Source organism: Streptopelia decaocto (genome assembly GCF_964273445.1).
Source record: "Streptopelia decaocto genome assembly, chromosome: 18".
Lineage (NCBI taxonomy): Eukaryota > Metazoa > Chordata > Aves > Columbiformes > Columbidae > Streptopelia > Streptopelia decaocto.
Genome location: NC_138673.1, coordinates 7,653,156 through 7,677,749, shown reverse-complemented (window position 1 = coordinate 7,677,749; position 24,594 = coordinate 7,653,156). Strand labels below are relative to the sequence as shown.

Genomic DNA, 24,594 nt, shown 5'->3' with positions numbered 1-24,594 from the left:
TTTTAACAGTTTAACAAGCAAATTATTCTTCTGTTTCTCAAAATGTTAAAACAAAAGGAAAGAGTCTAACACACAAGTCTACCCAAGAAGATTGGAATCACCTGGAATAGGCTTCCAAGATGAGGACATAATCAATACTCTCATTTCAATACCAGGCGACCTCCAGAAGTTCATTCAAATTATATTAATACTGTGATTCTACAAATTCCTCCTGGAAGTTCTCCTAACACTATGAACTTCCAGAGATGGTGGCGCTGCCTTTCCTAGCACTACATGAACACTTTCACAGAATCATTTGGTTGGAATTGACCCTCAAGATCATCAATTCCAACCATTAACCCACCCCTGGTACTAACCCATGTCCCTGAGAACCTCATCTCTGTGTCTGTTCAACCCCTCCAGGGATGGTGACTCCACCACTGACTGGCCACATGGCAACAAAGGCTTTGGAATGGTGTTTGCAGTAAATCTGCTCATGCTAAAAGCAGGTAACTCACCAGGCTGGGTTTGATGCCTACGCTTTCAGCAGCTTGAAATGCTAACAGCAGATTTCTCTTCTGTAAAAATAACACAAAGGTTCAAAAGGATTATCATCACAATTTGATTCCTGAACCCTACCTTGCACCTGGTTAATCAGTAAGTTTAAATGAGCAGATATACTTGAAAACCGAAAAACACAAGATTCAATACTTTCACAGAGACACTATTTTGATTTTGTATTAGTAAGGTATACTCATAGGTTTTTTCCCTTTGAACAGCTTGTCTACTTTTGCCCAAGCTATAACCCTCTGGTTTTGACAGTTTTTTATGAAACTGATTACAACTGGGCAAAAAAAAGCCCCACTGAGTTTGTCTTTATTGAGTGAAAAGGTTTTGAAGAGGCATTAACTAACATATAAGGCACTCTTATAGACAGTATAATTCTCATTGTAATAAATACTAGCTGTTTGAAGTAGAACTAGTAAATCTACTCACTGAACTCAGGCATGTTATCACTAATTCTTTATCCAGTGGTCCCTGCATTTCCTCTCTGGGAGCTCACTGGTGGTTTTCTTCCCCTTTTCATCCAGTTTGCTTTGTAAGTTCTCAACTGATACTTGTCTTTTACTGTTGCTCCCATCTACTTATTCTGTACGAAGATCTTGCAACCACCACGCATCCATCAAAATGAATAATGCTCACTGTGAATTCTGCAGAGTATGCAGGAGTAGGTACAACAAAACTTACTTTATCCTGGCTGTTGAGCTCCTGGTAAGGAATATGTGCAGGCAAATATGTGTGCAGGAGAGCACAGAAGGCCAGCCCATCACTCCAGCTGCTGCTGAAGTTGGTAATATCAATATTCTGTAATAGAAAACAGGAACCATCCCTGAACGGCGCTACGCAACAACAATCTACAAACAGTAGTTTTTATGCAGTCATGAAACAAAACCTCAAAGTATTAAAGGAACATAGGTTTACATTCTCCATTCTCATCTTCTTTTTCATATTAAATCAAAAGACACCAAGTAGGATGGCAAGTTTCAAAGTCCTGGATAAGAGATTATTAAGGAATTAAATGCTTTTCACAGCAGGCCCCAAACAAAGACTTTCCAATGCTTTCTAGAAGGTGAGAAACACCATGTGCAGCACATGCTGCAGCTGCAGTTTTCCTGTGCTGGCAAGAGGAAGGACTATCTTGTCCCTTTCAATTACAGAATAGCAGAAATACAATTTCTCCAGCACCTACAACAAAAGTCACTGATATTTTAAAATGGTGTTTTGTAACTGATTTCATGCTTCCTTGTCTCAGGATGTGTAACAGAGGGATGGTTTTATAGAACGATGAGGCAGTGTAATCAGTGTATTTGACCACTGTTATCCTTCTGGTTTCTGGTAACCTTCGGGGTTTCTTCACACGGATGCTCTGGCAACACGCAGCTGTAGTTTAACACATGCTTGTGGCCCACTGACCTTCCTAATGCCCTTGTTTGCGCTGACCGTACCAGCACACTGAGGAATCCTCATGGCTGAGTTTTGCCACTGGAATAGCAGTTGTAGTTCCAATTACCAGCTGAAAACAAACAGTGAACTGAGTGGTATTGCTTAGAAAAGTAACAACTCCCGGAGCACAGAAGGCTGCAGGAAATGCTGGCGTTGCACCATCTGTCCCACTACGGCAGGTGTGGAGCTGCCCTCAATTAATCCTCACCAGCCATGTCTTCCTGGCTGCTGAACCCCAACTCAGACTCTGCCACTTCATTTTCTTTATTTAGCTATTTTCCGCTTTCTTTCAAGATTCCCCCAAAGACAAAGCTTTTACTCTCATACAAAAGCTAATGCAGACACACTGAAAGCCAGACAGGAAGTATTTTAGCATATGTTCTTCACTTACAATGCCTCACTGATTAGTTGTCCAACCTGGACTTTGTCCAGTTAGACAGGATTTCAGATTAGCAATAAATGCCCATAACCAAACATGACTCAAATTGAAGCAGTACAGAGTATTTCAGGTTAAAACACTCCGGCTGTAATAAATGTACAAACCTAATGGGCTCAGAAAGCAGGCCATCAGCAGCAGACATTACCGCACCAGCCACCACATTCTGATTTGCTCTATTAACATCTGTCAACAGAGATAAAAGAAAAGCGACGTAGCGGCTGAATACCATTACAAGAAAAAAATATTTTGCTCTGAAAGCTGCCTTGGCTTTGTCTGATCCATAAAGTCGCACCATGAAAGTCCAAGTTTGTGTTATGGAATTGTCTGAAGCGGAATTACTCTGCTTTCTTGGCGTTTCAAACAAATTACTATTTATCAATCCGCAGTTAGTGGGAAAGGACTGACTGCCAAATTACACAAGTGTTTTTACTGAAGCCAATATACTTTATCAACAAATAGCCTACTACCAAATGCCAATATTCTCATTTTATATTGTGTGATAGAAATGGAAAATGGAGGTTGTCCCCCTACTCTGCCAAAGGCCATGGAAACAGGAACAAGCAAAGCCTTAGTTAAGCAACAGGACTAGACAAGCAGACAAGTCACGTTTGTGTGGAAACATTATACCCTGCCCTTATTTTCATGATGCTCTTATGAGAGAGACACATGAGATACAAAACTCTTCCTACGGTATTTCACCAGCCCAGCATCAGTTTGATAATTTTACTCAACTTCGTAGTTTTAACTATACTTATACTCTTCTCCTCCTCCCATCTAAAAATACCTAGAGATAAGAAGTGCTAACATCTATAATAAAATCAGAACCAGGTCCAGAAATCCTCAACATCTGCAACAGCACTGTCCAGCCAGCCATCTTCAGTAATTCTTGGATCCAAGTCTTGGAAACAAGTGAAAAAAAAAAATCCAAACAATGTTATTTAGAGAGCAAATGTATTATCTATGATACTAATTAAGACATTAAACACCTGCAAGTCATTAACCTCAGCCTCCCACCCCAGGACCAGGACCTTTGCTTGCAGATAACAGGGCACTCCAAGAGCCACAGTAAAGACATACAGGGAAATCTGTGTGATCTGTTCTCACTGAAAACAATTTCTTGTTTGTCTGAGGAAAAAACAACCACCATATTAGATTTCACTAGATCTTTCATTCCAATTCTTCAGCAAAAAGCAACAATGACATCATACAATCTTCATTACAGCCTGAGTAGGTTAAAATACTGACAAAAGATATTCCCGCTATACAGATGTTACTGTGGCTGCAGCAATGGCTCTCTGAGTCATAATTTTCTTTATAAGACCCAGAATCATAAATTATAGACATGAATTAGCTTGAAGCTAGCCTGGAACTCTGTAGGAGACATGACCTCCCCATCCTCCCCGCTTCAGCATCCAACCTGCCCTCCTGCCTCTCAGAAGTCATTGGTACAGAATGGCACACTGGGAACACGCCAGAGTGGCTAATTATTGAGGTTCAGCCCACGCGGAATATAAACTTAAATACTAAAACCAGAACTAGTTAACATGACTATATTTAATAAACCAAAGGGAATTGCTCTCTGCACTCCAGCTTTCTGCAGTTCTTCCTCCTTATCACAAACCAGGGACCCACATCTTCCCCACAGACTAAAAGCCACACAGCTCAGTGTTTTTATGTGGTTATATTTAGACACGTATCGGAGCAGGAGCCACAACTCTGTGAATCTGAACTCTGACCTTTCTTATGCAAAATTTGACCAAGATACCTTGAAAGGCTCCCTCCACCCACCAATCGTTACCAATAGCTGCATGAAACTGCAAATCTAATTTGGATCCATTACACCCTAATGGGTGAGGAATATGTTAGTGGGCTTCAGCCCAAGAGCTTCTGTTGAAGGATGCATGTAAGCTTGGAGCTCTGCATAGGCAAGTTCCACACTCTTCCAAAGAAGCAACACAAGTGAAGAAGGGCTCCTCTGAGCAAACAAACCACTCCAGTTCATCTAAAACACTCCAGCAAAGATATGAAACATAGGCAATCTACTGGAAATATGGGTGAACTGGAAGTGTGGTCAGGTCCAGTTAACAGGGATGAAAGGCATGAATGCCTAAAATTAAAGACTGCCTGGATTCTTCTGTAATTACAGGGTGCAGCCAGATGACTTGGACGATTGCACACAGCTATTTTCAATGGGTAGCTGCAAATCTAAAGTGATTTGCATATCACATTTAGTCAGTCTACTACCAGGAGCCTTTCTGAATTCTCTCACAATTTTTTTTTTCTCCAACATGGAATACACAATAAAGCAATGCCTTGATTACAAAAATCCAGAATAACTTGTGGAACAGCAATACTGCTTATTGTATAGAGATTAAGTGGCTAGCCAAGACTGGGAAAGAAACCAAATGATCTTCTACCCTCCAGGCTGTATTAATATCCCTAGTTCAAATGGTTCAGGCAGCTGCAGTCTCCATAAGAACTGTTTAAACCTTTAATTGATTTGTGTTTCTATCCCCATCATCTCTATTTCCAATGTTTCTACCAGCCATGTCAGTAAGTCATGCATCTTATTGCCAATTACACTTGTATGAAGCGAGAATTACATGTAAAGAGAGAGAGTGTATAATGCTGAGTTCACAGGGAGATGGCTTTTCATTACACAAACATCCAGGGCAAATGAGAGCTGGTATAAGCAGAAGAAATTTTATGGGTATCTCTGGGCCATTTCAGAGATGAGGTAATGGTGACAAAAGATAAATATCAGGTGTGACAGATACCTCTGTAGTTTACTCCACTGTCACATTCAGTGAGTGGGTAAAACAAGTGTTAGTTGTATCTGGAGATGGAGAGATGGATTACACAGCAAGACCAGGAACTAACTAGTTCTCCTCATTGTAATAACCCCGTAAGACTTTGAGATGATGTCTTATTTTTGCTATGCATCTCTTTCAGCATGAATTACTTTTGTTATGCTCACCTGCTGAAAGCCAACTCCCCGCTTGCTGCACCACTAACACTTCCATCAGCTTTCTCACCAACTCGCCTAAATGACATCACCGCTGAGCGCCACAGAGGAGAAACAGGCTGGGCTGTGTTCCTTCATTCCCAAGGCTGCAGGAGCGGAGATGCAGCAGCGCAGCTCCAAGGACCACACAGATGCTCCGGGGAAGGAGGGAGGGAGAGAGGGGGAGGAACCACCTCCCTCTGCGTCCAAGACAGCAGCTCAGCTACTTCCTGAGCCCTGGCATAGAATCACTAATGAGCACACTGGCTGCTCCCACAGCTATTTCTAATTATCTGTATTGGGAGTTCAGACATTCGCTATGTCCTGGAATTCCTGGGCGGAGGGGCAGGCTGCAGCAGGCTCACGGTGAAGGATGGAGAGAAGGTGGGGTGAGGTCTGGACAGCAAAGGATATTGATGGAAAAGGCAGCAGGGCTGAGCTCTCTCCCAGTTAAATTCAGAGTTTGGAGACGTTCCAGCTGGTGACCAATCAATTCAGTGTTTTCCCCAATTGTCATTGCATCCAGGCAACGCAAGGAAAACGTCTTGGACTTTGGGATGGAGAGAATGTAAATGCTATTTTTAAAGTTACCCAGCAGGATAGAAAGTTACACATGAGAGAGCTGCATGGGCGTTCATTTTATCCCTCCAATCAAGAGACTTGTATTTGTTTACAGGTTAAAGCCCTTTATGGGAAAAAAAAAAAGGTAGAACTTGGCTCAAGTTATTTGGCTGCACTGGAGGAGCATGTTTATGCATTGGCATCACTGTGAAGGGGACTTGCACATTGGTAATCAACCTGATTATTCCCAACATGCCCCGATTTGGCTGCTGCATTTATTTTCCAGACCCAACCCCAGCTCCAGCTGGGAAACAGAGAGAAAATGCCTGCACACATTCCACCATAAGTGTTTTTATTTAGAAAAAGAAAATATTTATTCTGGAAAAAAAAAAAATATATATATATATATATAAAAATTTTAAGCCCATACTTACTTTAATTAAAAACTCTCAAGATATCCCTTTTTATCTGAGCACCTTTCAAAATACTGCTGAAAGTCATCATCATCCAATGATATGACATGATCTATATTTTGACAGCTAGGGAAATCAATGCAACAGTATTATGCAAGTCTGCCAGAGTCACAAATACGGTCCAAAGCAGACCTGGGAGCAAATTCCTGACCCACTTCTTGTCAATTTTTATTTATTTAATCCCTTCGATCTCAATAGCTATCACCAAAACTCCCTTTGACTTTTGCATAGATAGGAAAAGTCTCTCTGAAGTCAACACCCTCCTCTTTGGCAAAAATCAGAGGAACAGAAAGAGAGCCATAAATTTCACCCATTTCTCAGAAACTCACTGAATATACTAATGACTTCCCAGGAAAACCCATGGCACATATAATCCTACTTCTAAATGCTACAAGAGCTGTGGATCCAGAGCTCTCAGTAAGCACATGCACCCTCTCATACCCAAAGAGACATGTCAGAATATGGTACTTGAGGGTGTCATTGCTCGCCAGAGAAGAACTTCGTTGCCTAAATGGCACTGGTGAATATTAAGCCAGACAAGCTTTTTCCTGCTTCCTGAGCAGGAACATTCACTGCTCTGTTAATTCGGAATTACGGAATGCCACAGCTTACCTAGTTCTCAGGACTAGTTAAATATTTAGATAGAAGCCTGGCTAATGCTGATATACTAGAGAAACACTGATACAATTTGGAAACATATTGAAACAGTTTTACGCTACTTGTTGACAGAAACACAAAAAGTCCCTTAGCCCAGTGCACATCTTGTGATTAAGAACCAGCTGGGTCCTCAGTATTTCTTCAGGACAGAGCACAGATGTGTTGAGACTCTCAGAGCTTTAAAACTATGCTCCATTATGTTAGTGTCAAAGGAAATGTTTGCCTGATTATTCTACAAGTCAAGCTCCAGGAATTGTATTCTGCCCATGTTCAGAGGTTGAGAGGGTCGATTCTGGGGTTTTCAGCTCTTTGATTCTCTACAGCCTGAGCACCAGCCATGAGGATCGTGGGTACATCTGCAATAAAGTCTCAGTTCACTCTCCATGGTCCAAGACGGTGCATAACTGACATGTGAGGCAAAATGCTTAGTCGAGACTTAGAAAAGATTGAGACAGCAGTTGCCTAAGTAGGATAACGTCAACTACCCACACTAATGACATCCAAAGAAACAACAGACTTCTTGTTTCTAAATATAACCCTCAGTTTCCAGAATAAGGAAGAATCCGTCAAACACAGATGTGCTGATGTACCATGAAGGAGCTTTTTGATCTCCTATAAACAGGTCCCCACAACCTGCAGCCCCAGGAACGTACCTGCTTGATGGATCAGCGATCAAACCCCAGTGATCCTGGCTGGCTGTCCCCACAGCAGAGAGAGGCCACCTCCCTAAGGACAGCGCATTGGCCCCATGACCACGCGACCCTGCATTTGTACATCTTTGGGACGTACACTTAAATCTGTGCTGGATCTCATCCAGCCAGCAAACAAGTCAAAAAAATATGAGAAAATGCAGGAGATAATATCATGGAGGAGGCCCTGAGAACAAAGAGGATGTGGAAGAAATACTGTCTAGTGCAAAAAGAAAAGGAATGCAAATTCCTGTGAGAAAAAGCAAGCCACAAATTCATAAACAAAAGGCTAGTATTAGTCTCAGTTTAAACTGAATACAAAAGGGTAAAAAGCTTTATATTATATCCACTGCCAAACCACTAGTCAACCAGTCTCTTGCTATAATTACTTGTCAAACAGCAAATACTGCAACAGCCTTTATTTTTCTCCCTAAGCTTTTGCATCTTTGTTATATGAAGAGTACAATACTATGCAGACACGCAGCTTTCACATACTCCAATACACCAGCTTTGTGCTTCTAGTAGTAAAAGCATTCAGAACTACATTTACTGACTTTTAGGTTGTGTTCAGAAGTAATTTGTTTCCAATTTCAGTCTCTCAGGGCTGGAATAGCCATAATAGCAGCAATACTTCAGGGTAGGGAGTTTTTTTCTTCTTTTTAAATAGTTGAGGCACTATACAGGAAAGGCATTTTTATTAATATATATGGCAAGGACAAAGGTTGAAGTATTTAGACTCCTCTTAATGCCAACCTATATTTCTGGAAACTCAGAGGTATAGCTGCTATTTTCCACATTCCTCTTCTCTTCCTATTCAGCATTTCTCTACTCAAGATAAGATGGTGGTTCTTCACCAAGTGGATCCCAAATGGGTCCTATTAAACCAAACATAACTTTGATAAAAAGAATAACAATGATTGAGCAGAGGAGAAAAGAGTTGGTCTCGGATTATCTTTTTCTTCGTGCCCTGGGATGGATGTCTAGCGGTTGGGAAAAAACATTAAAATATTTCTATTAAGCGAACCATATTCATTAACATGGCTGCAGTTCCCTCCCCTCTCTGGAGAGGGTAATATGTGGCAAAAACAATAATCCTCAGTTCCAATGATCATGGGTTAAGTGCCTCTTGATGTTCCGTATTTTCACAATACATCTGTGGATAGTAATAGACAATCTAGAGAGGTTTGGCCCCTTGACAAATGGTCTCCACAGAGAGCAAACAGAACCAGGGCACTTCAATAACACCAGAGTCACTAATGAGATGATTATGGAAGGTGATAATGCAACACGAACAACTCTCAGCAGCTTGCAGGAGTTACGACTCATGGGAACAGAGCCTATTAGAAAAGAGGCACCCAATTTCTACTTCACACTGTTCCTATGATATGTAACCTTTTCAAAAAGATTAAAAAAAACCCCAATCAAACAACACAAGACAACAGAAAAAGCTATTTTAACATAAATAACTTGCTCTCAGCAGGCTTTGTGGTTTAAAGGACTTGAAGTAATTGATTTCCAGAGCCACAAAAGCAGTTCTCAAGTCTGGTCATCTCCCCACCCTCCATTATACACCATGATGTCAACAAATTCAGAAAGGCAGAAGGAACAGTCTATGTATGTCTGGCAAAGGAGATCATGTGCCTGTGCACAATTCTTCTAGGGAATTATAAAAAGCCTTACTTCACTACAATTCCTTTTAATGCTGAGATTATTTTTTTAGCACCTCCCCTGCATAGTTATTCAACATTGATGAACAAAATGTCAGATAATTCAACTAGGCATTGAAATATGACAACTGAAATTGTGTGATCAACTCCAGCACAGTTCATGCAATCACTTTCATATTCTTTTCTCCTAGTCATTAAACTGAACTTCCACTTCATTTTCATTCTAGTAATTGTTTTCATGTTCTAAATAATTAGTCTCCTCACCATTCACCTATTTTTGATATCAAATCACTGTTTAAATAGGGATCTTAAAAATGACATAGCACATTACGGAAACATAGATGCTTTCTTGTTTCCCCTCAGTTACTGTACACCCACGCAATTTCATTTTTTCTAAAAAAACAAACAAAACCCTCCAGGCCACTACTAATTGGTGTTGTGCTTCTCTCAACTCCCTCCAGTGTCCCTCTCTTGTTTTATGACATTGCCTCCTGGGGAACATGCTGAAGTTCAAAGCCAGCGAATGTTCCCACTGTAGACAACTCAAGGATATTTGCCAGAAGCAGGATGTAAATTTCTATCTATAGTATAATCTCGTCTGGATTAAAGCATTTAAAAAGTGGAGCCTTGTGTGCTAGTCCCCAGGTCTTATCCTCAGATACTTCCCTGGGTCACTAATCCAGCTTTCCTCAGGGAATCTGGGACATGGGCAGTAGCTGCTACTGAGAGTATCAGTTATTCTGATCCATTTTGCTCATACTGTTTAATTAAATCTCCTATTTTCATAATTTAAATAGAAAGGAATCTCCTTCTTCCTTACCAGCTCAGATTACGAACTGTCACTAGGCCTCAAATGCAGTACATTTTGCCACTGAAAAAGAAGTTCGAAGCCAAGTAGCAAGCCTTTTATTCTCTCATTCTACTGTGTCACAGAGCTGAAAACAGTTTGCATCCAAAGTTATCTGTCGTTCTGGGCTTCATGTTAGAAAGAACATGACAGAGTATACTGGGATTTGCACAGATGATGCCTCACAGACAGGGGTATTGCGTATGGAAGTCGTGCACATCACCAGGGCTCTGCTTGGCAGAATTTATTGCCTCATTCCCACCATTGCAGCAGCCGAGGCAGGAAGGGGGATGACGTTCTTTGCTCCACTCCAGTTCTTTGTATTCAAGAATGATAAAAACTCCCTGCGGAGCATATTATCAGCCTTACAGCAAGGGTGCAAGGGTCTGGGAAAAGCAGGCTCAAGAACAGTTAGTGAATGTACTGCAGAGTGTGCAACGGGAATGAGAATCTGAGGAAGAATGACCAGGAGATAATGCCTCTAAACGAAGCAGCGACGACTGAGAGGCAAGACTCTGGTTCATCTGACTTTAATTTCTGCCCCGAGGTGTTAGACTCTGGGTAATAAGGCCCCACCACCACACAACAGTCTGAACTTCTCAGACTCTCCTGGATTACACAGTTTGTCAGTGTTTTACCTGCTTGTTCTCAAAAACTGCGAAGCCTCATTCTCTTGCTTTAGAAAGAGTAACAGCAGAGGACAGCCACACACAGAACAAGAGCCTCCTCAGAGCAGAAGCCAAAGCAACAAAGCTTTCTCTGAAACATCGTCTGGACAGTCATGTAGCAACAACACTGCAGCAGCCATATATAAAGCAAAGATTTCCACTGTCCTCCAAAGCACAGACATACTTTCCTCCAGAGACTAATATTAAAGGAAAAACAAATAGAGCGGGATTGCCTTGCATACCTCCTGAGTGGCCAGCTATCTGACACACAGCTCCACCGCTTGGGTTCAGCCTAGAAAAACAAAACTCCTTTGCTATTCTATCACAGAGGGAATACTTGTCAGTCTTGGTGCCAGTCTGGTACCTACAGAATCAGGACAGGCCTCTATATTTGCAAAGCCACATAATTTCTAAAGCAAAACATATAGTCCAGCTTGGGTGTAATCAGAGAAAGGAAACTGCAGGACTCTAAGGACTCTCAGACAATGCTTCTAACAGCAAACTCGGCACTAGACTGTTTTAAGATAAGTAGAGGAAGCTCACCATATGTGCCATTTGAAATAAAAAAGGACAACACTGTCATGAGAAAGTGTTACTCAAAAGATGCGCTTGCTGGCTTAACAGAAGTTAGACTTGGAAAGCTGTATTTCATGAAAAATTTGCTGAGGACTGGACGGGAATTTTTCCGTACATCCTCAAATTCAAGACCAGGAGAATTTTAGTAGATGAGATAAAATAAATCAAGACAGCATCAAGAACACAAGTTCAGGGGACAGCACTGTAGCCGCCTAAGCAGCATCACAGGACTGGAGGCTCAATGCTAGTCCTGGTTTTATTCTTCCTAAGGTGCATCTAAAATCAAGAGCTTTTCCTGATACCCGTCTTGTGAAATTTGTGCAAGCCAGATGAATATGCCAGTGTGAAGAAATGACTCAAACTTTAATAGATCAATTTACTCAAAGGGAAAGCTGCTGTCTTTCCTTCCAAACTCCTGCCCCCTGCAGCTAATGCTTCATAAAGAGCAGGTTGTGAAGAAAAAAAAATGTTATTATTTACTTTAAAAGATGGACTCTGCTTTTATTTAAGACTTGCTCCAGGGTGCATATCATGTGGTGATAACAGCTTTTGTCTTCTAAGTAACAAACAATATTATTCTTAAGAAAGAAAAATCTGAGTATTATATCAAACCAAGACTACCCTGCACACCCAGCATATATCACAGGATGAACTGTTGCCTAGAACTGCCTCCTACAGCTCAGCTACAAGAAGAATGAACCGCCTAACCCAGCTGCACACAAACAAGAGCCAGAGCTTGATAAGCACAGCAATGGCTGTACAAGAACTGACAAATCATTATGTCAGTTTAACAGTGAAAATCACTCTGCAAATAAATTAGATGTTCTCAAGCAGTCAAAACTTGCTTTGTAAAATTCCCTTAAACTGCAGCTGATTAGAAAGAGCGGGACCCAAAGATGCAAACTTGATTTGGTCAAGGCCACACAAGGAAATATTTCTTTGGTTTTACCAAAATGACTAAGGGGTTTTGTATATTAATTACTTTGGACAATGAATATTGGAGACTGCAGTGTTAAAGAAATCTGAATGAAGAGGATGGCAACACCCAGTAGAAACAAACATGCACAAATCAGCAGAATAAAATACACATTTCTTTGTCGTGACACTGCTCACTGCACACCTATTGGTGTCTATTCTCTTACCTGGTAACCTTCAGTCTTCTTTTGGCACCATTTCAACAGAGCGTTCCTTTTCGAACCACCATATTCCCGAGCCAGGGCTGCCAGTGGGTCCTTTCTCTCCACGCTAATCCAGGGAAGCATAAGGGAGAAGAAGATAAATATGCTGGAAGTCTCTTATTTTTTACCAGTGTGTAAATAATACCTGTATGACAAAGCAGAATGGCAACACAGAACCTAAATGGAAACCAAATTGTAACAGAATAAACTGAAACCTCTGGAAGCTGTATTGCAGTCAAGGCCTAGAGGACAGTTAAGGCCAACAATTAAAACACCTGCCTTCCAGCAGGTCGACACTCCCTCCCAACTTGGTGTCATCAGCAAATTTGCAGATGATGGTCTCAATCCCCTCATTTAAATCAATAAAGATGTTAAACAGGACTGGACCCAACACTGACCCCTGGGGGACACCACTAGTGACTGGCCGCCAGCTGGATGCAGCCCCATTCACCAGCACTCTCTGCCAGTTCTTAACCCAGCAGAGAGTGCACTTGTCCAAGCCATGGGCTACCAGCTTTTACCCTACTTCTACTGTTTGAAATAATGGTAAGGATCAGAGGAAAATATGTATGTTTTCCTCTAAGACAGAAAAAAAATTGTGTCCAGCTTTCCCTTTGACCTCAAAGTTCCTGAAAACTTGCTATCCTCATTTTGTCATGATTGCTCATTTTACAGGTAACTGTGGTTGTTATCATCTGAATTTTTATATTTAGACCTGACACTGCCTGATAATTCTGAACCGGTCAGACAAGCCAGCACAGTTTCCACTGGAGACAGGGGTCCACCGTATTAAATCATTCATCTTGGGGCCAGGTAATGCTGTCAAATATTTCCAGTGTGCTTGTTTTCCCAGGAAACTGAGTTGGTACCTGAGTTTGCTTTGGGGTTTGAAGCTGCTGGGGGTAGAGGTAAGCATCCTGCTGCTGAAGGCCATAGGGGGTTTGCTCAGGGATTCCAGGGAGGGGCTTTTACGGAGGTAATGGTCTGGTTTCAGCTCTTCATTTCTCCCCTTCAGAAGGTCTGTGGGAATTAAAAAAAAAAGCTGTCAGTTCGCAGTCTGAGGAATTTGATTAATCACTGTCCTGCCACGCAGCACACAATATGTAGCCTGTTGTTTTGATTCTAAACAAATGTACTCATTTGTTCATTAAACACACATGGGGCTAGGAAACCTTGAGCAGATTAGAGGTGATCATAACAAGGAATGGCTTTGATGATTTCAACAGTACAGACCGCCTGGCTTCCTGTGATTGATACTCCTGCTGGGGGGTAGGGGCCTCAGGTGAATTAGGGGAAATACCAAAATCTACAGTCTGAAAGGTTCAAAAGCTGATCACCAGATATCTTCACCAGATGACTGACCAGCCCTAGTACAATAATTTCTTTTCTGCCATTAGCAGACTCGTAACAAGAAAGCCTCTCATCTCCCAAATACAACCCAGCTCAAGGCCGCAGTAGAAGGCACTGGCTATCACATGATGTTCAGCACCGTAACAGGACTTTGGGAAGCCTCAATATATTCATCGCAGATTTTCATTACAAATATGATGTATTTCTATATTTTATGGTATTTATATATGCATAGATATATATAAATAAAATAAAAAACAACAACATTTGTGGCCATAGGATCCAATGTTGATAGGTTTTTGAAGAGAAGCCAGAGAGATCCTAGAAATCAAGTTATCTCCCCACGCATATCAATTGTGAAGCAGAGCAATGTATCACACAGGGATACTTGGCTGTTTCTTTCCTGTAGACAAACTGTCAACAAGCCAAGATCTATGGCCAGCACATTATGAGCTGTTATCAAAAACTAACTGAATGTAGAACACAACTTTTACTCTCCTCAGTTACCTCCCTATGTTAATTATCAATTAATGTCGTATTACCTAGAGGTGTGAATTCCTTCTTCTCTCAACTTCACAAAGGCTACTATTACTGAATCAGTCCTGAATTTCTTTTCAGCAGTAACTGGGCTGTGTGTATCAGCAGTTGCCGGATAATACATACAGCTGCCCTTACTTCGGCTCCTGAATTTCATTAAATCAGTGTTTGTAGCTGCTGAGAGCTATAGGCATTTCTGTACCTTCTTTCCATAGCACAAAGGGCTGCAAAGTTCCTATCTGTTAAGAAGTCCAGATGGAAAAGGATAGAATCCAGTCCCAGGAGACTCTTCTTTCCAACAAGCTGGTTGCTGTCAGAGCTTTGTTGCACTGGATTGCACACACCTTGCTCAGTCAGGGTCACCCTCCCCATTTCGTTAGCACTATTTGCACTATTTAAAGAAACTTTGTGGCTACTGGATTGAATTACATGCTAGTGCCTGAAGTGGTTCAAATTAACAGTATCCAGTTTCATACTTTGAGTCGCACTTGCAGGAATAATATACTTCCTTTGATTTATTTCTTGGCTGCTAGAAACTCCAGGACAGACCCAGTAAATCTCTGATTCTAAATGAAAATACAGCCACAGCCAAAGATCAGCTGCCTCTGCAAAGTAATCCATTCTCCTCTCCAACAATGTAACATTTGGGTCATGTTAAAGACATCACAGAACCCTGCTGTGATACTGGTCAGATGGAATCAGCCAGAAGATTATTATTATGGAGACTACTTCACTCTGAATTTCCTTGGGGATATTTTTTAATTCAGTGTTGTTTGCACAGGGCTTGGATCAACTGCCTTCTAGGATTATTTTGATTGGAACCAGAGCTATTACAACTGTATAATGAATAAGCCTTTGCTATGGATTATTGGCACTAAATTAAACCCAGGTACAAAGAGAAGCTGTAAATACAGGAACTTGTTAGATAAGCAACCATAAATTTTTACCATACAATGGTTAATAAAATATCTGTTGGTTTCAACAGATTTTCACAGAACAATTGCCTGTGGGTAATAACAGTAATTATCCATGGCCCAAAGTGGGATATTTATTATTAACAGCTGCCATTATGTCACACAGTTGACAGATTACTTCACTCTACAGTAAACTGGTAGAGATTAAAATGGGTTTATGTTCTCTTTAGGATTGTTGGATACTCTCATGTGAGACTTTTTCTGGAAATCAACCGATAGAAATAAGTAAACTCTGTCTGTTCTACTGATAACTTCTGCTTTCTTAGCATTTATTCCTGCAGGAGAAACCAGTAGCATAGACAAGAGGTTATTTGTTTATGCTGACACCTCCCCTATAACCTCTTTTGATGTTCAGATCCAGCATCTCTTCATCTTTGAACAATGGAAGGGGAAGCTGAGCAGATTATCTGAAGAGTCTAGAAATGAAGACAGGTTCTAATTTCTCTCTTTTACTAGCAAACTATTGCAGATAATCCATTCTACAAATGAAGTTGTGACTGATTTTTTTTTTTGTCCCTCCCTGCAGTTTCGCTACAGGAATATAATATTTCATCTTTCCTTAAAAATTCAATAATCTGTTGTTACTAGCTTTGATTCCAATGCAACAACTACATTCAGGACTAGATAATCAAAATAAAGGGCCCTAGAGAAAATGGGAAACAAACACTGGTAGAAAAGAATATTAAATGACATGAGAACAAAAGCAAAGTGTGAAATAAAAACAAACAGATCTCTTGAGAAGTCTCAAAATAAATTATTTCAAGCCCAAATATAACTGCTCCTAAAACAGTCACATTGGTATCTGAAATGTTTGATGTATTTTAAATGAAGCTCAATTTAAAAACAAATAAACCCTGAAAAGACAGTGCTTTGGACTTTTTCCAAATACATACATGTTGAACAAAATCCAATCCTCTCCAGTTCCACAGCATGGATTAGAGAGGTGCCACGGATACTTTGGAATAAAGGAGGCAAGTTTATGTTGGCAAACCATAATAAATCAGCTATTCTTTAGTTTTCTAAGGCTACAATCAAGATGGGAATGGAAACCCGGCAAAATGAATAAGCTCTCTAAACCAAAAACTCTGAAGACACTTTTTCATGTTTCCTTTGACCATATGAGAAGAGGAAAAGTGGCCCAGGCAGAGGCCGACAGTTAATGACAAGTTATTGCTGGTAAAAAGAGGCAACATTTGTACATTTACTGAAATTTACCTGCAAGAGGAAGGTCTGAAAGATCTGTCTGTCTGGCAACGCCCTTGCTGGCTGGCTTGGCATTATTATAAACAGAATGTCTCTGTGAAAAAAACACACATACAAAAAATAATTAAAAAACCCAGTAGCGGTGATGCTTAAATAGACAAGCAGAAAGAAGAGATGTTTCTGCTTTCTCAAGATCAAAAAGCAGGTGGAGAGATACCTTGTGGAAAGATTTCTGTATCAGCTATACCTAGAGCTGGACAAATGCTTGTGAAAAATAGAAGGACAAAGGGACAATATTTTTAGCTGGTAATATATTGGTTCCTGAACTATTTCACATTTCTATTTGCACCACTTTTTCTGTTGCCGAACATAATCATCTAGTGTCACAAACCCTAAGTAAGAATGCCTGTTCCTAACCCAACCTCTGTCCCCAGGATCCCAGATAAGAAGTCAGAACGATTCTTGTCTCTGCAGCCCCAGCATCAGTTTCCAGCACTAACAGCCCTCCAGGCAGGCACTAACAGAAGGCTCCCAGACCTCTGTTTAATCTCATTCTTTAAACTTCCTTTGCTGATTCTTTGAAGGAACTGTGCTCACACATTTGTTAGGAGCGTTCTTCAGAACGCTCACCTAAACACCCCAGCCTCGCAACTGTTTTTTACCCAGATTCAGAGGGGAATATCCTGTTGTGAATCCAGTGATCACCCTGTCAAAACACACACAGTGTCTTCTCTAGTCTACAGAGGTCAGCAGTCTGATCATTTGCCACCTTCAGCATGTGTGGAAATCAGGAAGTAAAGTGCATTTGCTTCTCCACCATTCACAAAAGCAGTATTTCCAACAACACTGCACCATGGATTTCAAAACTGCTAACAAAGTTAACTCACTGGTGCAGTGACATAAGAAGTCCTACATTCCAGAGCAGTTATACTTCAGTAGGAAAATCAAAAAAGGCAAACTGTAAGAGCTCTTCATCCAGCCCTATATGAACTGACTGGATAACTGGGAGCATACATCTTAGAAACTTATTACCCCATGTCTCTCAACTCAAATGTCAGCTACCTAGTTTAGTTTGATGTTTCTTGTAACTCACCCCAAATAATCGAACCTATTTTCTGGTCAACAGTGATTAGAGTTCAGAATTCTATTGCAAAGAGTTCACATCCGCCCACTGAGACCTCTAGAGTTAAAGTCAAAGACGAACTCACTTTGATCCTTTTTGTTAGTACTACAGCATTTGATGTTTTATAGCAAATAAACAGGTGAGTTTCCCCTTCCCCTTGCCAACACATGCATGTTGGCATGTTAAAGCTATGTCATGCTGTAGCAAACACTGCATCTACCTATTTTAAAACTACAAGGATGGAAAGAGGTCCTTGTACCTGCATGGGGGAAACAGCAGCTGCCGGGGCTGTCCTGACCGGAATTCCACTGAGAGGGCTCCTGGGGACCTTGTGAACTGTGATATTTTGTCCAGTGCTACCTGCAAGCAAAAAACGTGGAAACATTGGCATTTCAAACCCAACTTTCATCCTTTTGTCAGAACAGGGAACCACTGGTATAGAGACATTCCACAGATAGTATTGTATGTACCACTCACTGACAAATAATATCCATTAAGAAGCAAAAAGCAGCACAAAATGGCGCAAATTACCTGCTCACTGCTAGAAAATTTTTGGACTGCAAAATCCAGTGTTCAAATACCTGAGCATCCTAAGTCAAAGGATTTTATCAGCGACTTCACAGTGGCCGCAGACTCTGAGGGTGTGGGAGATGCTCTGCTAATGCAGACTCCTTGCCAGCGGTTGGTTGCATCTGCCTCTAGAGATTCTACCTCTTCAGCTGTCAGCCTGCAAAGCAGAAACCAGATCAAAGTCAGGGCAACAGGAAGCACAGGCTGAGATTAAAGCTTTTTATATGCAGTAAGGTAAATCCAGCGATGTGCATCTTTTCTTGTAATGCCTAGAGCATGGACCACTCATTAGAACATTCATGTTCTTTTCTTGGCGTGCCTGGCAAACATTAAATCATCAAGTCTAACAAACTTTTTTGCTTTGTTAACCATATCATCCCCATTCCCCATCTTCACAACAGGATAGATGATTATCATAGAAAAAAGCAGTTTGATGAGTCTTGTGAATAATCATCAATAATTACCTGAAGATGGGCTTTCAATACAGCATGGGGCCAAGAGGCTACTGTGGTCCTCAGTGTATAATGAGGAAAGTAACCAAAGAGAAATATGTTATTTATATGCTCTACATTTTTAATTGGCGTGACCACTGCTGGAGTAATTGTTACCAGTTAAAATGCCATAATTGAAAAGAAATAATTGTACAGGTTTCAGGTAAGAGCCATAAAAATTAAACCAGAAAATATATTTTATAGTGAAAAACTTTGGAAACTCAACTCTTACAGCTAATCAACCAGGACATTTGCTGAACAAGTAAACCCTCAATCACAATCCATAAGCAGTTACATGGGGAATAAAACTGTTAAGTGCTTCATCCTAGCAGACACAAGAAAACCAAAATTCAATGGCTAGAATGAAGATGGGTAAACTCAAAATAGAAATCAGGCTCATATTTTAACAAAAAGGATCATTAAGTTACTCCATTTAAAAGCACTTTTGAAATCAAGATCAGGTGTTGGACTGACAGAAGTGAGCACAGAAAAGTCCACAGCTGTGTTAAACAGCAAATGCACAGTGTAGCTGTTGCTTCTAGTCGTGCATTTTTATGGATTGGGCTGACATCACTTAGCACTGACACTGTACTTACCTGGTAGCTCTCAGGTAGACTTCAAGGGTAATTACCTAGCTTTAGTTTAGAAAAGCTGCAATTAGATAAAATCTAGTCACATATAAAGAGTATTTATATATTGCTTTCCTAATCTCCTAGCTGCTTAAGAAATGCGTGCTGATCTACAGGTTCTGAGGTATCACCATTCTTCCCTACTATGTATGGTTAGCACCAAGAGCTGCATGAACACAAACCCAGAAGTTCTTTCAGAAGAAGGCTGGAGAACTCCATCCAGAAAGTGCCTATGAGGCTGAACAACTTTTGTTGAGCTAAAAATGGAAGTCATAGTCTTTTTCTTTCCCTCGTGCCATCATAGTCTACAAAACGCAAGGGGCTAAAGGGTGTCAATGAATAAGAGCGACTCACATTTCTATTTTCGGCAGAGTTCAAGGAGGTGCTGTCTTTAAGCAGACATTGGCTCTTTCTTTGCTAATACATCCAAGCTCCTTGTGTGCCAGAGGAGCCTGCAGAGGCAGATGGCCAGAGAAAAGCCATTTCAGTTCCATTCTCCATTTAATCCGATAAGGAGGAAAGGCAGATTGGATGAGAATCACTGAGCTCTGAAGGAGCCAGTGTTTTGCTGACTAACTTTAGGTTTTACCCTTCACTTTTTCTTCTGTGGCTTCATAAAGCATAAATAACAAATCAGCAGATGACGGCATCTGCACTTCAGTTATACAAAAAACACAAGAGCTAAAGGAGTTTTGCTTCTAGTAAAGTATGGAGGAAGGATAGATTTCTGCCTTGAGATCCCAAAACACTCAATGCAATCCATTACACTTTCAAGAACTAAATGCAAGAGTTCTGTCTAGTTATCCAGGTAGCAAGGGTATGCACACAGTTTGTAGAGGATCATCAGAGTAAGAAAGGAACAGTAAATGCCTACAGGCCCCTGGCAAATCTTGAGACTAAAGTCAGTCAGAGGTATGATCTAGGCAGCCATCACTTCAATGGTTTGGATTTGACTCTGGGAACATCTCAGACCTCACAGATTGGTCTCCTCAAGTCCAGCCTCCGGTTGCAAAAGGATGTAAACATGTTAAATAAAGTTAGAGTCATTAGACCAGCCCCTATGCTGTGCCACAGAAAAATCCGTTGTACAAATTATGAAAATTCAAGTTCTGGAGTACCAGTTCCAATTTTGTTAGGATGCTTCCCATAATCTTAAGTCTGTGTATTTGTAATAGGCTTCTAGTATACCCTGAGACAACCTCCTGGATTAAACACAATCACATCAGAAAACTGAGGCCTCTCATGCTGCAAACCTTGGCATGAAAGGCAAGAAGAATAGTGTTGAGACCTATTTGCTTCAACTACATCCACACATGCCAGCAAACAAGCAATATGGAACTTGGTGACTACCTTCTATCTGTAAAGAAAAAATCATGTGATAAGGTGATGCACATACGTACATACATGGGTTTCTTAATAGAGAAGCAGAAGAGTAACAGCTTAACTTGCAGCAGCAAGCTAATTCAGGAGGACAGTATAGGAGAACATGACTTAGAAAGATAAATGACAAGCCATAACTGCAAAGCAAAAATGACTCCTTGTACACAGAATTTATTCAGCTTAGTATAGCTTAGACCATCCAAGCTTTGCTACAAAAAGGATGGATTTGAACAAAATGTCATCTACTGCTGTACACTTTCCTTAAAACAAGAATGAATGGCTTACAGAGATAAATGCTGCAAGTGCAGCTGGCTTGACTGGAAAAGCTCCAGGAGGAAGTAGAGCATTTTAGCCACAAAGGAATTAAAACGTGCAGTCCTTTTCACAAAATCACTGCCTAATTTCATTCATTCACTGGTGAGAGAAGTAGATGCAGCTTCCTACGTTTGGAATATGTGGACAGACCACCAACAAGGTGCAAGTCTTTCTGTGCTTAACTTAGATTTTTGTGAAATTTCTAAACTGCTTCAATGACCTCTTTGTTACAGGAGGCCTAGGACCACAGAACCATCTTTTCAGATATAATTTCTCTGCAATCTAGTCTTTGACACAGTTGCTGTCATTGTTGTGAATCCTCCTGAACTCCAAGGGACACAAAGGAGAGACACACAGCTACCGATGCACAGAACAGAAGAGAGGCCGAGGGCAGGCAGCAGACAATTCCAGACACTTAAACATTTATTTGGCACTTCAATACATATTTCTTAAACATAAAAAACAACATTCAACAGCTGCCAGCACAGAAAAGAAAGGCAACACAAGTGTGCATCTATGCATACACTCCAGGAGCACGGCACAAAGGTGAAGGCCATGCCAAGGCCAGGCCATCCCGCAGAATTCTCTGCTAGCTCAGCCTGCTCTGAGCCCAGGCCCTTGTTAGGTCTTCACACATCCAGGAAGAAAGGACGGGAATCCCACAGCCAAAATATGAAATTCCAGTCCTCCAATGAATCCTGATGATCTGGTAGAGATGGTGACTTCCGAGTTTCTCCTTAGCATCCAAGTAAAGGTCTCTCCAGCTGTCTCCAGTTGCAAAGCTGAACTTCAGCAAGTTCTCCCTGATCATCATATACTTCACCTGAGTTAAGGGTATGAGAAATGCTCCTTTTTGAGAGGATATCTACTAGGGGCTTGATATATTAATTTCTTTTCCTTCTGATCTCTTCATCTGCAAATCTTACAGCCAGGACAAACCTCACATGGGACATTCTCTGTGAAAGTCATAGCAGGACATGCCCCTTGGGCACCAGCCCGCTCCCTAACACACACTGAGTCAGACATGCCACCCAGTGGTGAGTGTCTTGCCAATACAACGTTAGAAATCCCAAACCAGCAAAGCAGCTGATAATTGAATAAATAACTCCATGTTTCTATTCAGTTTTCCTGCTGGATTCCAGTACCCTATCACTTGACTTTGTGTGTGTATGTGTACATACTGATCTGTACGCATACATGTATTTAGGCACACAGACAGATCCATTAATATAATACTATATGGAGAACTCAATGTGTATGTGCGTTGCTTTTTACAAATTAGACATACACACTCAGTTTTATTTTTTGCTTAAGCTCAAAATGGCATGTTTGAATTTGTTTCATGGCAAAGATCCCCATCCCTCTAAAAAAGCCCTCAGTTTTTTTCAGTTCCCCAAATCTCTGTGATTACTACTTATGGTCTAGTTGGCTTCAGACTAATGCGAAACTTTTTCTGCCGCACGGAGTCTTCTGAGGAGAGCAGCCTTCTGAAACAAAGAAATAGGCTCTTGCCCGTGGGGAGGCGGTGGACCTGAGCAGCATTCACACCTCGTGATACACTTGACTTTTGCAGGGCAACAGAAAACAGGAGGTGCTTTCTCAAATTGAAACTTCCCTTTTTCAGCTGCAAGTCAAAGGTACGTCCTCAAGTGTCTCACAGGCCTGGCTGTGCATCCATCCAGGGCTGTGTTAGGTGGTAGAGATCAGGCACCTATGGAGATAGAGAGAACAATTGGGGAAGTTATAAGAAGCAATGCAATGCCCAGCCTGAGGTACAGCTCTTCATTTTACAGTTAATCAACCCATCAATAAATAAAGGGGAGGGAGGAAAATGCTGATGGTGTTGTAGGAGTGCCTTAACACTCCACTAACTCAGCTGGGAAGAAATTAAGTATTTAAAGCCAGGGAACAAATTTCAAAGACAGGGAGGGTAATGCTCCTGGCTTGCCTCTTCTATAATCATTTAGGACTATGCACTCAAAATGGGTACATCACCCTGAGCAACTTGAGTTGCTCTACCTCAGAGGTTCTGTTTCAGGGTCCTTAGGCCAAAGGGGATGGAATAATCTCCATACAGTGCAAAAAACAAACACAACCCCCCCCAACCCTGAGCAGTCCCTGACTAGAGCAAATGGACAATACTCCAAGGGCCCTGCACTGGCTTTCTAGTGTGCTTACTTTCAGTGAGAGCTGAATGAACTATCAAATCTCTAAAAGACAGAACAGCTGCAAAACACAGGCGGACATGAGCAGCACATCAGCACATACAGACTGACAGCAGGGTTTAATACGCCGAGTACAAGCTTATTGCCAGGAGAAAAAGCATGTAACACTGCCATGCTGTGGTATTTGAGACTTAGGAGGAAGAATAGAAGCAAATTAGTGGGATACATCACAATCTTCACTTCGGGGTTCTGTTTGAAGATTTGGTTAGATAACTTTATTATTCTGAGAAGTCGCTTATCTAATTACAGATATAATTTCTCTGTTTTCTGAGTACTACTCCCAGCCCATCTTCCCTCCATGGTCTTGGTTCAAGAAATATAACGTTATAGTGCCAAAATAATTTCGAGAACTAGAAGGGAAATCAAAGCAAGACCCTGGGACTTTCACTGCTGCTAAACAGTGTATTTCCAGAAAGGCTTGGAAATGGGTGTGTAATGAAGCCAAAAAAGGCTGTCCATAACTTGGTACTTCCAGCAATAACTTTCTTCATTTGTGTTAAAAACCAAATATAGCATTTTTTCCCCACCACTTACATATTTAATCCTAGAACAGCTACAAAAATGAGTTTATTTCCAAGGTGAATGTTCTGAAAAGATGAAACCTGCTACAGGATCTTAGGATAATTCAGGTTCAAAGTGACTTTGTAAGTCACCTAGTCCAGCTTTTTGCTCAAAGCAGGGTCAGCTGTGAGGTCAGACCAGATTCCTCAGGGTTTTACCCTGTCTGGTCTTGAAAACCTCCAAGGATGGAGGCTACATAATTTCAATTCTACCACCTATGAGGAGACACACAACTGTGGATTGTAAGGTTCTGCATTTTACTGCAAAGAAATAACACTAATTGGGATGTAAAAATCATAGAAGACTGTCTGAAACATTGGGTTAACCAATTTGGAGGTTTCAGTCAGTACTAACTTGGGACAAGTTAACATCTCTCTTCCTTATTCCATTTGTTTGATACTGGTCCAACCTCCCCCCGACATTTTTAGTCATAGAATTAGACATTTACTCTGTGTTAAAGATGCCTTTGGGAGGCTCTTACCTTCATTCAGATG

At 41.0% G+C, this 24,594-nt stretch overlaps 1 protein-coding gene across 4 annotated transcripts in view; it reads right to left on the bottom strand.

The window, feature by feature from the left end:
* Positions 1-24,594, bottom strand: part of SPECC1 (sperm antigen with calponin homology and coiled-coil domains 1) — a 71,889-nt gene that overhangs the window by 5,362 nt on the left and 41,933 nt on the right. For 2 of the 4 annotated variants that reach the window (XM_082068862.1, XM_082068863.1), the window contains exons 8-14: positions 18,511-18,656; positions 18,189-18,289; positions 16,819-16,900; positions 13,612-13,762; positions 12,707-12,809; positions 1,228-1,344; positions 498-557 (exon numbers count right to left, since the gene is read on the bottom strand). In XM_082068862.1, coding sequence (XP_081924988.1) covers positions 498-557; positions 1,228-1,344; positions 12,707-12,809; positions 13,612-13,762; positions 16,819-16,900; positions 18,189-18,289; positions 18,511-18,656 — 760 coding nt within the window. Of the gene's footprint in view, positions 1-497; positions 558-1,223; positions 1,345-12,706; positions 12,810-13,611; positions 13,763-16,818; positions 16,901-18,188; positions 18,290-18,510; positions 18,657-21,724; positions 23,026-24,594 lie in introns of those variants that run through there. The other 2 variants (XM_082068864.1, XM_082068865.1) reach the window with 2 other exon arrangements.